Raw genomic sequence first — 16,899 nt, forward strand, 5'->3', positions numbered from 1 at the left:
TTGTCCATAGAAGGCTGGAGCAATCCATCTTTCTGCTACTAGGTTCCTCATCTGGTCTTTTCTGGCATGTCTGTCCATTTGCTACCTGGCACATTACTGGAAAGAGGCTTCTTGGTAAATACAATTTCCCTTCAGCCTGCCATAGGCCTGGGTCTCTGTGTTGTGTTGCTCATTTCCTTTTCCAAGAGGCTTTCTCTTCCATTCTAGCTTGTTCCTGAAATGTCTTTCATGTCTGTAGATCTGGCATCTTTGCTTCTTCTTTCTCTTGAGTTTGCGCTGTTTATGCAATGGTCTTTATTGCTTCTTTTGCTGCTTTCTTTGCCAAATCATTTCCTTTAGTTTCTGAGGTTTGGTTCATGGTGTGGGCCTGAATCTTGATGATTGCCACTTTGTTTGGGCCTTCCGGGGCCCTAAACAGACTTCATATTAAGTCGGCATGCTGAATTCATTTTCCTGTTACAGTCTTAAAGTCTTTATTTTTCCAAATATGGCTGTAGTCCCAAGCCAAGCTCTAACATATCTGGAGTCTGTGTATATGGTGGCTGTGATTCCTTCATCATAAATCAATGGTTTTGTAAGTGCCACAAGTTCGGCTGCCTGTGCTGATAGGTTTGCTGGTAGGGCTTCTGCTTCCACAACTTCTGTCTGTGTGGTGACCGCATATCCCATATAGGGATCCCCATCTTCATAGTATCTGGACCCATCAACATAGAGTCCATGCTGGGCATTAGGCAGAGATGTATCAGTGACTGTGGGCAGAGGCTGGGTTTCCTGTTCCATAAGAGCCATACAATCATGATGAAAAGAAAAATGTGAGTGTGCATCTAATGTCTCTTCTTGATCAGCTGCTGCTTCTGCTATCTCTGTACCTCCATCCTGATGATGCACTCCATTCCTACCATTCCCTCCTTTTGAATCTTCTGATTCATCAACCATAGCTGGGAGTAGAGTGGCTGGATTCAGGTGGTAAATATTTTGATGGTGACATTTGTTTCACTCAGCAGAGCTACTTCATATTTGGTAAGTCTTGCTGCTGACGGGTGTTTAGTTCTGACTTGTTGCAGTATTTCAGCCTCTGCATTTGGTACTTGAATGCATGATTTAGGATGATGTCTGTGCTTTTGTACTTCAAGATGGCTGCTGCAGCCACTGCTCTGAGGATAATTGTATCCAGTTTGGCAGAGTAATATGCCACAGGCCTGTGCTTGGTTCCATGTGGCTGTGTGAGAACTACAAGTACATGTCCATGCTCTCCATGACAGAAGAGGGTAAATGGTTTGCAGCTGGACTAGCAGCCATTGTAGAAGGTCAATATCTGTCTTCCCCTAGAATCAGAGCTGTTCTGGAACTGTTGATAGGCATACTGGAAGATCTGTGATTGGCTGCAATGTCTGCGTAGACGTGGATAGCAGCCTCAGTGTTTTCCTTCACTTGGTCTGGTAAATTGCTTTTGTACTTGATTCCTTGATTCCTTGCACGGTTTACTGTGACTTGCATAGGAGATAACACATCAGCTCCGTGTAGGTTAACAGGACACATAGAAGAAGTGAGAAAAAAAATCAACGCCACAGGAGTCAGTTCATCATTAACGTGTTTGCATTTGCTTATTAGGAGACTGGCTGTCCTGCAGCTTAAGTTTCATCTGTTGTCAGTAACAATTTAGGGCGGGACTTGTTCTTTAATAAACACTGTGTAGCCCAGTGTCCGGCAAGCAGCGAAGCTTGTGTCCAGTATGTCACTGTAACCATCCCCTCCTTTTGATCATGTTCAGTCATTAAAGTACACACAGGAGATGGAGGGGGGGGAGGATTGACACTGGGGGTCCTTCATGCTGACTGATCTGGGCTGCCACGATCTGCAATGACTCCAGCTGCAGCCTGTCCCTGTTTCCATTTGAGATTTTTCCTACAGTGTTTTTTCTGGTGTCCTGAAGTCTCTGTCTTCTTGCTTTCTCCTTACTGTCCCTGCATTAGTGGGTCTGTCAGTCCATTTCCCTTGCTGTGTCCGGACCCTATGAACAGTCACTACAGGTGCCTTTTTTACTCTGCGTGTCTTTTCTTCTTTTTCTACATCGTCAATACCTTCTAATACTTGCAAAAGTGCAATCATTTTGTCATTACGTCAGGTCTGCAGGCAAATAACTTTTCTTTCAATGGGTGATTAAGTCCATACAAAAACATAGTCTTGAGTGGGTACCCGTCATCCTCTTGTGCAGTCACTAACTGTTCATGATATTGTCTGACAGTACTAACTTTCTGCAGAATGTCTGGTGCTGCGGGTGCATTCTGTCTGATAACCTGACATCTATGTCTGAGTCTGGCTAAAAACTGTTCTCCACTTTCCCTAATGTGCCTGTCTGCAACAAGGGGTACATTCTCTATTGCTGGAAAATCACCCACTGCTCTCACTGGGTTAATCTGAACTATATGAGTATATTCCTCTGAGCCTGCTGATGCTCTGACCATCTATTCCACATCTAATAATCTAACCAACAACTGTGAATAATACTAACAGTCTCCAACTTTCTGTAATATACTGATGGACTTCTATATATGTTAGACAATTCATTCACAACTCTAAACATTTCTGACTGATACCATGGTGCATAAGTCTCCTGATTAATATACATTCTGTTTGTTTGCGTGTCCTAGCCTCAGATAACCCTTCTCGGGGTGGACTTTGATTGTAATCTTTTAACCTTATTACAGATCTTACTTCTGGGTCACATGGTAAAACCTCTGATCCCACCCAATTTCCACAATTAGGACATTTTGTGTCTCCCTCTGGTATACAAAACACACATATTGGACACTTCCTTTGTGGATAATAATTTCCAATTTTAAGGGCTTGCAAATCTGAAGTTGGGTACAATTCCTCAGTCCCCATGCCTGACCTGGCTATACCAGTAGTATTTCTACCTGCCGTTGTAATTGTGGTTGTGGGTGTGGTGCCCCCTGCTGCGAACAAGTCTAGTTCTTCTACGTTCTGTCCCCCAACTGCCTGGGGTTGCTCAATTACCTGCGGTGGTTGCTGTACAAATGGTGCATTATCTACCTGATTATCTGCTTGTGGTGGTGCATTCGGTCTTGGTAAGTGATATGGTGGTGGACTTTCAAATGGCAACTCTTTTATCTTTCTTTTCTCATCCTGTGACACTGTAAGCCATATATTAACTGTATCTATATAACCTTTTTCCTGTAGCCAATGAGCGTTCGTCACTTGGAATCGTTTCCACGCGACAGGATCTAAAGTTCCATCCTTAGGAAAATTAGCCCTTCTTAAAATCGAACCGATCGATTTGATCGATTTTTTACCTTCCCTTTCTGCCACAACCTCTGGGGGGGAGCGCTCCATTAACTTTACGATGTTTACTCCCATTGGATTCATTACTTCCTGTGGGTGTGGCCTTTATCCACGTGCGTAAAGCAGTGTGTAACGTTGTGCAGAAAGGTGAAAAACTGTGCCCTATTGGCTGAAGTTTAATATAGATGCGGCTTTCAGTTCCCTGTTTTCAATCTAAGCCAAAAAATCATAGCCACCTATCAGGACAATAATATGATACCACTTTCATAACCTAGGCAGGCACCCTGTTCTGAGAACTTTCTCCACTGTTTATAACAATTGCTGAAGTATGGGTTTGTTTGATCACCACATTTATACAAACACTATTATATACAAAATTACACTTTGAGCAAACATCACATTTTATGCCTGGCTGCCCTTGTTCCCTCCTTCCTGCTATGGCCATAAGATCTGCAGTAGGATACAAGGGTGCTGCTGCATTTGGTACAAGTATTGGTGGATTCTGAACTTCTATCTGTGGGTGTACTATTGCTGGTGCATGGTATAGAGGTGGGGGTACAGAGCCTGTAAGCCCCATCTGCCCCTCCTCCTCAGTCTGCCACATTTATTTTCAGTGTCTTGATGCCCATTCTTAATTATCCAATTCTGATTTGTCTCATAAAACCTGTCCCATTGTAAAAGGTTCAATGTGTAACCTGAAGGAGACCCGCTCATTTTAGGACACAACTTCCTTCCCTACCTACCACTGACAACTTCTAGGGGGGGGTCTGTTCCTAGGCTTGCTACCTTGTGCTCCCATTGTCTCAGTAACCTTTATGAGAGGTGTTCAGCCTCTCCTGTGACAAAATCCTCTCTGGGACTCAACGGTGTATTTAACCGTTTACACACAGGCAGCCTCTTTAAACCATTAAATACATTTTGTCAGTGTTTTTATTCTTGCTGAGCACGCTGTGCCAGCTGCACATTAACCTCTTACTCCCCTGAGAGTCCTAGCCTTCTTACAGGAGATAATATCTATCGGAACTTAAAATAGACAAAGCTTATGGACAAATGATGTACCTTTTGATAAGAAATATAATTATCTGGTAAATTTTCTAGACACTTGGGCCATGGCTGACCAGCAACGTTTTAGTACAGTCTCATCAATTTGACAACTAACTATTAGAGAATATTTGTTATGTTCACCCACAAATATAAATTCCTGCTTATCTAATACAGCTAAAATTTCAGCTCAATGTATATTCTTATCTCTATCATACCAGAATAATGCAGAACACTTGCAACTTAGACATGTCTTAACACTTACAACTTAAAATGTCATTTAAAACCAATTACACACAAAAATGCATTTTGTCTTGACAGATCATATGGGTTACTATAGATAACGTATATCATATACCGGAGTGAAATAGAGTACCAGTTTAGCAGACAATAGAAACACACAAATAACTGATTAGAGTAATGGTGGTGAAATCAACCAATCCAGTACTCACCCGGGTTTCATCAGTATTTGAGGTTACAATGAACTGTTCAACTGTTCTCTGCTGTCTTCACTCGCGGTGATATGCATCAGTTATCCCGGACGAGCCCCCAAGTAATGTTGGAAATAAACTTCACTTTTAATCAAGGTCCTTCATAGATCTGTAAGACTTACAGTATATCAATTGATTGAGAGACTAATGAAGTGCGCACACAGAAGTTGCGATTCCAACACACGTCTGGCTTCTCGTTTATTTTGTCCAGGGATATATACATGCATACACAGTTTCCATACGTCATATTTAGATAAGCAATACATGAGAGAGACTCATTCTTTGTTTCAAGGTCCTGCTCACCCTCCCTCCCCCTCTTTTGGTATCTGTTGGTACCAAGACATTCCTATGCTCTGAGACTTTCTTCATGTTATCTTGATAGTAAAGTAGGTGGTGGGGGTCTATAACTTTACTGGTTCAGGACTAGAATACAGAGTGTCAGCATCTATTATAACTCCTAAAAGACGAGACAAAATGGCTTCTCTCATGATTATTATATTGTTGTCTCTTTCAGTATATTAACTATCGGCCTATCCCGTCCATTCCAACAAACCTTTTTTTTAATTTATTTTTTTATGTAATTGCATTATTTTAATTCAAAGTAGCTGTAAGGATATTATGCATATTAAAATACAGAAGTCTCCTGTTCATTGTATCCATGGTATAAACATCTTTATGTACAATTGCCATCTGCCATGTGGGAACACCCAAATGTGAGCAAACTGCTCCTGTTGGGACCTGGGATGCTTTATACAAACTACCTGCACTTAAGTGTCTGCTCTCGGAGATAAGCATGGAGAGGAGATTCTCTGCCGCTTTTATGGGGACGGGGGCTTGTCATCATTAAGCCCACCCCCTTTCCTGTAAATGCCTTGATTCGCGGCTCTTCGGGGAGGGATGGTACTAAATTATGTGATTTGCATCATTTAAGCCCCGCTTCCTCCCCAAAGACCCGCTAATGCGGTGGGCCCTGCCAAATGCGGGAGGCCAGGAGGAGGGACCACATTTTCGGGAGGGTAGGTAAATTTGACTACCAGTCATTTCAAAACATTATTAGAAATGTAAGTCGAAATTTCACCAAAAACATCACCAAAAAATAACACAAAGAAATTAATCCCAATAATGAAATTTTTTCTAAGCTCTCAGGGTGAAGCTGCCAAATCGCTATCCGGATAATGAGTTGAAAGTATCGAGGTCGAGAATAAATTGGTCGACACCAAACTATTACAATAAATAGTGACAATGCAACAAATACAATTTTGGGCCTAATAACCGCAAAAAAAGGCACCAATTTACAAATGTATTTACTAAGTTTCTTATATAGCGCACATACAGTACAGTATATTCTGCAGCGCTGTACAGAGAATATATGAACACTCACATCAGTCCCTGCCCCAATGCAGCTTACAATCTATATTCCCTACCACATGTACACGCACACAGACATTCTAGAGTTAATGTTTTTTTGGGAGCCAATGAACCTACCAGTATATTTTTGGATTGTGGGAGGAAACTTGAGTACCCGGAGGAAACCCATGCAAGTACTGGTAGAATATACAAACTCCACACAGTTAGAGCCATGGTGGGAATCGAACCCATGACCTCAGTGCTGTGAGGCAGTAATGCTAACCATTACACCATCCGTACTGCCCCGTATATATAACACATAGTGGGGATAGAACCCATGACCTCAGTGCTGTGAGGCAGTAATGCTAACCATTACACCATCCGTACTGCCCCGTATATATAACACATGGTGGGGATAGAACCCATGACCTCAGTGCTGTGAGGCAGTAATGCTAACCATTACACCATCCGTACTGCCCCGTATATATAACACATGGTGGGGATAGAACCCATGACCTCAGCGCTGTGAGGCAGTAATGCTATAACCATTACACCGTCCGTACTGCCCGTATATATAACACATGGTGGGGATAGAACCCATGACCTCAGTGCTGTGAGGCAGTAATGTAACCATTACACCATCCGTACTGCCCCGTATATATAACACATGGTGGGGATAGAGCCCATGACCTCAGTGCTGTGAGGCAGTAATGCTAACCATTACACCATCCGTACTGCCCCGTATATATAACACATGGTGGGGATAGAACCCATGACCTCAGCGCTGTGAGGCAGTAATTCTAACCATTACACCATCCGTACTGCCCCGTATATATAACACATGGTGGGGATAGAACCCATGACCTCAGTGCTGTGAGGCAGTAATGCTAACCATTACACCATCCGTACTGCCCCGTATATATAACACATGGTGGGGATAGAACCCATGACCTCAGCGATTTGAGGCAGTAATGCTAACCATTACACCGTCCGTACTGCCCTGTATATATAACACATGGTGGGGATAGAACCCATGACCTCAGTGCTGTGAGGCAGTAATGCTAACCATTACACCATCCGTACTGCCCCGTGTATAAATAACACATGGTGGGGATAGAACCCATGACCTCAGTGCTGTGAGGCAGTAATGCTAACTATTACACCGTCCATACTGCCTGGTCAGACCCATGCAACGCTGGATGACCCTGCTGGTATTACATAAAGACCAAGTATACAAAGCTCTGGTATATATGAATAGAATCCTCAGCAAGTGTTTGGAACAGACTGACAGCAATCAGACTGTGCAGGCAAGACGATAGAGTCCAAATCTAATGCATTTTGCTTGCCTTTTGAGTCGAAAATCACACCGTGAAGCTAGCGATACATCAGTAAGGAGCGATCGTACAGTATGTGCTTAAAAAGCACCTACGATCTGCTTACGACCACAATGAGAGCCGACGGATCAGACGTGCAGCACATCTGATCTGCAGGCCGATCTCACGTACCGCAGGACCGCACATCGTAACAACATACAATCGATGCACACGATCCATCAAGATTGTGCGTTCGGGTCCAATGTTGTTCTGTTGTATGGGGGCATGAAGACTCATACACTGGATTACTCCGCTTGCTCTTCATTCGCAGGGTGACCATGGCGCCTCTTTATTTTGGCCGCGACGGTAACATTCTGTTGTGCTGCTTTTTCCTGGTATAAATAGATTTGTACAAAGTGAAATTAGCAATGGACATGTCAAAAAAAAAAAAAAAAAAGAGACAGTGTAATTATACGATGTGTACGTCCCATCCACAACCTCTGATCCTGGGCGCAGTTTTATCCCGGAGCGGAGATTATTAGGATAATGATCTATCAGAGGACGGATTATTCCCAGTAGTGAGCTGTCATCTCTGCATCCATTACACAGCACGGCTGCTAATGAGGTTATTACAGGACAGGTCAGGAGGTTTCAGGATGGAATTAACTGATTTAATGTATGACAGTAAATGGGGAAGAAAAAACGCCCCATTATCTGAGCGAGACATCAGGTACAGCAGTACGCTGTCATTAGTTACAGGACCGGATTGCTATTTATAGTCCTGGCCTAATGGCCACTGTAGCCTTCTGTAAGTACTGTGCTTCTCTGACATGGTACCAGAAGCCTTTGTTCTTCTCCCTTTCCTTCCATATGGAGGAACACACAAAGCAGTTATCGCCTCCCCCACCATTATATAGCCCCTATTTTCCAGGGTCTCTAGAGAATTTGCTTAAAAAAATGTTTTTATTCCTTAAGATAGAGGTAGAAATTTCGGTATCCAGGCGTAGGAGGACAACGTTTCAATTCTCAGTGAAGAACGCAGCAAACTGTTCAGATTAAACCAGCAAGAGATGCAGTAAAACTGGGTCTAAACTAATTATTAAAAGAAGTCTCCATAAGCAAATCCCCCATCTTAAGATACACAACCTGGACCTTCTCCAGCTGCTCGATCTTCTTATTCCTTAGTTGGGCAGGAAAGTGGTGATGAAGATCAATCTTATGCGAAGACTACATTCAATGTTTCTGACCTTCCCTACCAAAAGGTAAAAGTTCTACCATGCTACAATTGCATAGATGGTTTTCTCAGATTGTATGGAGACTCACACCACCACTCATCTCTCCGTCCATGACCAACGGTGGAAACAGATTCGGAGACATATTGCTACTCAAGCTGTGACCTAGTTTGCAACTTCGCAGATCCCTTGTTTGGTTCATCTAGAAGCTACTGTACCACCTGTAATGTATCTCTGTGTCCCCCATTGTTGACTTTCAGAACATGTTTGGCCCAAATCTGTAAGATCCCACCCTATTATTGCATTTTCAGGTTCAATATGGAACTATTTCAATGCCACTATGAGGCCACCACTCTCCCGTCCTCGTCACTCTCCTCTGGCAAAATCCAGCATTTTATCAGGTTTCTTTCGAACTTGCTTTTCACTGTAGGCTGAGAGGTTGGTGTCCGGGTGGTATCTGATGTGCTAATTTCTGGCCTCATCTGGGTTCTTTACAGGGGAAGTTTGGGAAACTAAATATTAGTCTTCAAGTATGAAGCTTTATTGACTTTTTTTGTCCTTTGATCAACCGATATTTGACTTGGATGAGGTGGCTCATCTCCTTTCCAAAGTTCCTAAAGTACCAATATACAAGCGTCTTTGGACTTTTTCTCTTTGGCTGCTCACTGGAAGGCTTACATACAGTAAATGTACTTACATGGACCCCACATAAATTCTTACAGGTTTTGTGTAAATGGCTCATTAAGAATAGCTCTATGACCCATGGAGCCCTTCATTTGAGATTTCCGGATCTCTTGCTATAACAATCTTACTGTATCTCTATGGTTATTTATCTTAACTTGCTCTTCACTCTTATGTACAGTATAATACAAAAATATACAATAGTGGACAAAATGAGGTGGACGAATGTTCTTTGGGCATGACCTAGGTCTTGGAAGGTAAATGAACTGTAAACAAAACTGCCTGTGGGTTATTCCTTTCCAAGAGGCAAGGAGAAGGATATGAGTGTAGAAGAGGAGGTGGTACTGTAGAAAGGAGGAAGCCGAATCTGGGCCCCTGGTATACTGTATTTGCTATTTTTTTTATATTTTCTCTTTTTGTATTTCCTATCTGCTAATGTTACGGCCTATGCCCCGCCACATATTTTTGTGTCTTTGTGTGCAAACTTTACATACTGTACTTTGAAATCTATATTTTGAAACCTTCTAAAATGTCCAAGAGACCCACTCGCTAGTTGTTCCTTGTATTTGGTTTATGTTTTATGGTAATTTCCTATGGTTTCTCCTAATGCACATCAATAGACCATGTTCTGTTCTCATCTATAACCAATCCTGCTGACGATGTCATGCTCTTTTCTGGACTGTTTCCTTTGCTGGGTTAAATTTATTCATTGATTTCTGTGTTTCCTTAAACATCAATAAACATATACTGCAAAAAAAAAAAAAAAAGAGACAAAACCCCACTTCTACAGTAGCACCAAATCTCCCAATTAGATGTCCATGTGACCTGACCTCAGATAGAGCCAGAAGTTTATTGTCTCTCTTTTATAAAGGCTTCTGCTGGCCTAATCCAGCCCCCCCCCCCCCCCTTCCTCTTCTGGTTCGTCACATCTTTTCCCTCTTTGTGTTCTTTGTTGGCCATTTGTTTGTTTCTAATGTTTTGTTTACTGGATCTTTTTTTGGATACTGTTCTGTTTTGTAGGCACTTTTTATTATTAATCCATGTTATTTGTGGGTTTTCTTCTTTTGCATTTTGATGTTCTGTTTATTTCACTCTAAATTGTACACATATTGGGAAAAATGCCACAAGTTTTTATTGGTGCAAATATTGTGCTTTTACAATACCTACGAAAAAAGATACCCTTGGATGAGCTATTGTGCACCAGCGCCGCCTCTATAAGGCCCCCTGTTAGTAAGTGGCAATAGATAGAAAAATAGACAGAAATAATAGAGTGCGCTACTTTGAATATAGATGAAACCACAACCTTTTCAGATTAAAACCTCTTATACATAGAGGACATTTTTCATTTCTATTTGCATTATAATCACAAAATGTGTAAAAACAAAGCACATGTGATTTTAGAAATAAAATAAATACTTGAAAAACCCGACGCGCTTTGTCTTGGTGACTTCATTAGGGGATGATTCTAGGTGGTAAAGAATGCTGTTTAGTATTCAGTGGAGTGCACTGAAATCATGTGCGTTCCACCTCGCCTTTCAGTTAATTTCTGCTATTGTCACTGCCGGAAACAGCGGAATAGCGATGGACTGGAATGCAAAGTGGAACGCACATGATTTCCGAGAACTCCACTGAAATTTGGTTATTAAAGGTTTAATCTTGTGGTATTTACTAACATGCTATATATATATATATATATATATATATATATATATATATATATATATATATATATATATTAGCTTCACTCAGTCTCTGATATTAGGAACTCCATGTGCCTAACCTGCCATTTGGTTTACTAAGTAATTCAATACAAGGTGGTGGTTTCCTCTATATTCAAAGTAGCGCACTCTATTATTTCTGTCCATTTTATAATACCTATTTAATACATTGTCATGACGAGGAAACATTTAATATCCCAGGGGATGGAATGCCGGCAGACAATACCGATGCTGGCATCTTGTCATCAATGATGATGCCAACACTGGAACCCTTACAGCTGACATCGGGTGGGTTAGCGTTATGCCAGGGGGGAGGAGAATGGGTTTAGGCAAGAACAGTGGACAGGCACACACACACACACACATATATATATATATATACAGGCTCTCACTATCAGGTCACTGGCGTTCACATCGTTAACAGATACTACACCTTGTTTAATCTGACTATTTGTTGGAATTGGATTCTACACACACCTGAGGGGAACCATTGTCTGTCATTACACCCTGAGTGTCGACATACAGACGTATTCCCTGTCATCAGCTGGCTCCCATAACTCCCGTACCTACTGTTATGGACACTAAGGTGAATTAATACTCCCACCGATACTAATCTTCAACCTCAGTTCCATTCAAAGAACACGATTTCATACCAAAATAAAGACTATCTTCATTTAAGAAACCGCCATCCATTATAAGGGACAGGTGTGTTCAGCTTCCACATCAATCCTGTTGATTCTTTACTTTTTGTGCATGTACTAAACCCCTGATGAAGTCTTTTTCAAGACGAAACGCGTCGGGTTATTGAAACTGCATTCTAGAGATGAAATCCTGATGTGATCATCTGATTTTTTAATAAAAATATTTTATACTGTATTCTGTGTTTTTTGCACTGTACATATCATTAAGGTGGTTGGTAAACCTCTGGCGCTCTCCACTCTCTTTTCTTTTCTCTCTATATATATATACATATAGAAAGCATTTGGAGATGGACTGGAGCCAGCGCACAGCAATATGTAAAAAAAGTGAAAAAGGTTTAATGCAAAAGCATAGTTGCAGACAGTAACAGCTGTAGACCTGACAGCTGTTTCAACTGTTCGCAGGCAGTTTTCATCTATCTATATATATCTCTCTTATATATTTGGCTACATCTGTCACTCAAAGTGTGTGAGTGTGTCTGTAACGCTGGGTGGAGCCTCTGACTCGCATGACTGACTCACATGACAGAGAACCAGCCCAGTGAGCCCACAGTGCCAGACACCCTCTGCCTCCCCATGTTGCCCAGTTACTCCACAGCCACCAGGTGAGTGCCCCCCCCCCTCCCGCGACTCGCAGGCCCCCGCGACCCCCCCTCGCGTGATTCACACACCCCTCCCACGCTTTGCGGACCCTCTCCCGCAATTCGCAGACACATGCACCGCGCCCCCCCTTCCCGCAATTCTGCCCCCTCCCTCCCTTGATTCACAGCACCCCTGCGCCCCCTCTTTAGTCCCCCGTATGCCCACACACCCCTATCACTACCCAGCTTCCTGCTCTCCTGAACCGTAACTTCCACCACTGGGGAGTCGCAGACGCTGTGTTGCCCACATACCCCTATTATGCCTCATAGCCCAGCCTCCTGCTCTCATGCACCCGAACTCCCACCCAGTAGGAGGAGACACTGACTAAGGGCCACCATCCTGTACTTCTGTACTGCCACGCTGGACCCTCACCCACTGGCAGAAGCTGCACAGTATCTCCCACCCTCCTCTTTAGTCCCCCTTATGCCCACACACCCCTATCACTACCCAGCCTCCTGTTTTCCTGTGTCGTGACCTCCGCGAGTGGGGAGCCGCTGACTCAAAAACACCCTACTATACTATTGCACACACACACCTAAACAACACGCACACACAGCCCCCACACCCACAAATGTCACTGTACCCTTCCAAATCATATGCTCTCTATTTAACACATTTCACCTATAACTCAAGTTGCAATACAGGCATCTTTCATACAATTCTAACCATATTTCTCATATACAAACGTTCACAAATTAAGGGGGTGCAGCCCCTTACGACGGTGTGAAGATAATATATATATATATATATATATATATAAAACGGACCCCTATTGGGATTCCGTTTATTGGGATGACCGGTTGTAGGGATGACTGCCTGCATCCTGAACCCCCCCCCCCGTCATCCATGCATATGCATGATTATGATTATTTATAACCCTTCCCATGTTTAGATCAGGGGCAGGCCCTTTGTGCACAATAACTCAGGGGTAGATCTATCAAGGTGCGCTATGGGGTTTCTGCGCTATCCCCGTGCGCTAAAGCAGGGGATATCGCTTACCCTCAGTTATCATACCCGCTGTGCGGGTACAATATCGGCGGCGTTGCAGGGTCGGTAACATTTCGCGTGTACTATGTTTAGTAAAGGGCGCAGCATACTTACCTGATGTATGATCCGGCGATGTGGGGCTTCGTTCTTTATGGAGCCCCGTCCCGGATCACCATCTTCATTTGGCGCTGCGGGTCTCCTGCTTCATAGTCAGCGCCGCTGGCTGGTCTCCGGCGTCTTCAAATTCAAACTGCGCATGCGCCGGGATACACAACATCCCCGGTGAACATTACCCGGCGCATGCGCAGTTTGAATTTGCAGACGCCGGAGACAAGCCAGCGGAAAACTGCGCATGCGCCGGGTACACATCGCAAGACAAAGGTATCCGGCGCATGCGCAGAAGAAGCCGCCGGACAGCAACGCACCATTCGTTATGGGATGAAGCGTATCCCCAGCAGGAGGGGATAACGCACTCCCATAACGTGCAGGCAAGTGTTCATACATTCGGGCGCAAAACAGGTTCACTTCACCACGATATAGTGGTGAAGCGAACCTGTGCCCATAACGAACCGCACGCCACTGATAATAAATCTACCCCTCAATAACTAAGGTCTTATGTACACAACACAATTACTAGTGGAAATGATACAAGGACACAATTATGTTTTATTTCAAGGTTTAGTAAATACAGTCATGTAAGGATCAATGTTAAATTGCACCCATCAGTGTAACAACACATTTCCCACTTCCGCCAACATAGTACTTCCCCGTAACGATCATGCGCACTACTAAGCAAAGCGCCAAAGCTGTTCCGCACAGACATTAACTTGACAGCTTTATGAAATAGAACAGAACCATAATTACAGCAATAATTATTTACATGTTCAGCACTGGAGAAGAAGCATTTTCTCCCCGATGGTCCGAATCGTAAGACAGTTGCAGCAGATATTTCCCTCTACGCGCTGTAAGAGATTATCGCTAAAGTTCAGCGTTTTCTGCAAAACACAAACTTAACGCATTTCACAATGAACAGTTCTGGAAACAAACAAGACGTCGGCTCATTGACCTATTTCTTATTGCACAATAAACTGTAGGTTCTCCCCAGAAAGTCGATAACGGTGGCGTCATACAGACACTTCCCGATGCCGTCTACTCTAATGATGTATGGAAAAATGTTGACACCTCAGAGCTTACAGCCTAAGGGTGCTTAAACCATCCGTATAACAGGGTCCGCTCGCATATAGCGTGTTTCAGTTGCAAAGGGCGGTTATGGAGCGAATTGGACCTTCGCCTAAAATGCTGCTGTCAGCGGTTTAAAAAACGGATCTGGCCACCAAATTGCTTGCATTTCTTTGTCCAGACATGTAGCCTCGGGGTAGGGGACAAGGTGAGCCGCCCCCGGGGCTGCATAGAGGAGCGATGTCACTGAGCCAACCAATAGGAAGCTGCCATGGGAGCCTTCCATGTTTTCTGCTAGACCCCACCAAATGCCAGTGACGTCCTGGTAAACAGGATGGGGAGGTGTAGCGGATGACTCAGGGGAATTAGAAGAAAGATGGTTTCCGCTTTGGTTTCCAATCTGAACCAAATATTGGGGAGCAGGGTGGTGCCGTACCGCTGAGACTCAGTAATGATCCACGGATTTTTATCTCCACAAAAGTTTCTGTTTTCCCTCCCTGGAAGGTGGGAAAGTTCATTCGTTGTAACTATTCAAACAGAGAGGGTAATTCATTTAATTGCTCAAAACTGTGTTTCACTGATGGTGTCAATGGCGCGGATGTGAACGCTGGGAAGGCAAAACCAAGACAGTGGCAGGTCCCGCCCGGCGTTGTCGTCCTGAAACTTTATATCCAGGTAAAAATCTCCGGTGTAGAGGAACAGTAAAGAACCGAAGCAGACAGAATTCTCCATTGGCTGTACCTGCGGGAGAGGAGGAAAGTCGTTAGTGGGACACGGAGGCATTACACGGAAAAAGTTGGGTGTGTGTCAAACGGTCAACAGTCATTAGGGTGACAGTGTCTACGTCAACTCTAAAAGATCGACATGGGGGAGGTCGACATGGGAAAAATATCGACACAAAATGATGGACATGAGTTTTAAACTAAATATTTTGCCAATTTGTAGATTTGAACACGCGAACCCCCAATTAGTGTACTGCGCAAAAAAGAAAAGATAAAAAAACTCAGCCATGTCAACATTTTGCTTGTGTCGACCTTGTCAATGACCATATGGAATCGACCTAGACACTGTCCTATGCGATGGCCGACGGTCCCTGGACTTTTGCGTTCATCTTTGTATTTCTGTTATAATTTTCTTTTAGACTTTTTGGTGGCAGCGGGGGATTCTGGGAGGGATTTCATCGGATCCCGATACAGTACAGGCTTCTATAGGGTAATGTCAGATTTTGCTGGTGTTACCTTCCACGTCAGAGACCCGGAAACTAGTACATACAGGACATTGGGAAAAACACTACATTTCCCACAAATACATCCCACCCATTAAGTGGAGAGAGATAAATTGGGAGTCTTTCAGTTACTAACTGCCATGTTCCGATCTATGGGGCAGATGTATTAAACCCATAGTTACCTCCCCTCCTGCATTCTGCAGGAGACTCCCTGACATAGCAGCAATCTCCCTCTCTCCCTCAGTCTAGCAATCTCCCTCATGTCACCTAGCCCACATTACACTGTTACAGCAGAGTTACCTCCCCTCCTGCATTCTGCAGGAGACTCCTTGACATACAGATAGAGCGGGCCTTATTATTGCTGGCGGAGCGCCAGGACCGTGTCCCTGGCGATCCGCCAGCAATCTGGCGCTCTGGCTGAATGAGACGCTCGTGCGTCTCCCACGCACGAGCGTCTCAATAGCCGGGCGGCGAGGCGGCGCGGCGGGTGCAGTCCTGCCCGTCTCCAGCTTCAGGGAGACGGGCAGGGCTGCGGGGGGCTGCGGGGGGGCGGTGTGGACCGGCGGGGACCCGGGGAAGCCGGCGGGGACCCGGGGAAAGGCACCGTCGGAACGGGACGCGCGTGCACCTCGTGCACGCACGTCCCCTTCCGACATACAGATGGCGAGGGGCGGGGGATGGCGGGTGGCGAGTCCTCCGCCATCCCCAGCAAAGACAAGCCCGGCGCCATCTGTAGCAGCAATCTCCCTCTCTCCCTGATTAGTCTAGCAATCTCCCTCATGTCACCTAGCCCACATTACACTGTTACATCATAGTTACCTCCCCTCCTGAGTTCTGCAGGAGACTTCTTGACATAGCAGCAATCTCCCTCTCTCCCTCATTAGTCTAGCAATCTCCCTCATGTCACCTAGCCCACAATACACTGTTACATCATAGATACCTCCCCTCCGGCATTCTGCAGGAGAATCCCTGACATAGCAGCAATCTCCCTCTCTCCCTCAGTCTAGCAATCTCCCTCATGTCACCTAGCCCACATTACACT

General features: G+C 44.2%; 1 protein-coding gene across 2 annotated transcripts in view; it reads right to left on the bottom strand.

The window, feature by feature from the left end:
* Positions 1–14,094: 14,094 nt before the first annotated feature.
* Positions 14,095–16,899, bottom strand: part of TRAPPC9 (trafficking protein particle complex subunit 9) — a 434,372-nt gene continuing 431,567 nt past the window's right edge. For both annotated transcript variants that reach the window (XM_083144897.1, XM_083144898.1), the window contains exon 23: positions 14,095–15,373. In XM_083144897.1, coding sequence (XP_083001023.1) covers positions 15,194–15,373 — 180 coding nt within the window. In that variant the 3' untranslated portion in view covers positions 14,095–15,193. The remainder of the gene's footprint in view (positions 15,374–16,899) is intronic.

Source organism: Crinia signifera, chromosome 5 (assembly GCF_055691185.1).
Source record: "Crinia signifera chromosome 5, ASM5569118v1, whole genome shotgun sequence".
NCBI lineage: Eukaryota > Metazoa > Chordata > Amphibia > Anura > Myobatrachidae > Crinia > Crinia signifera.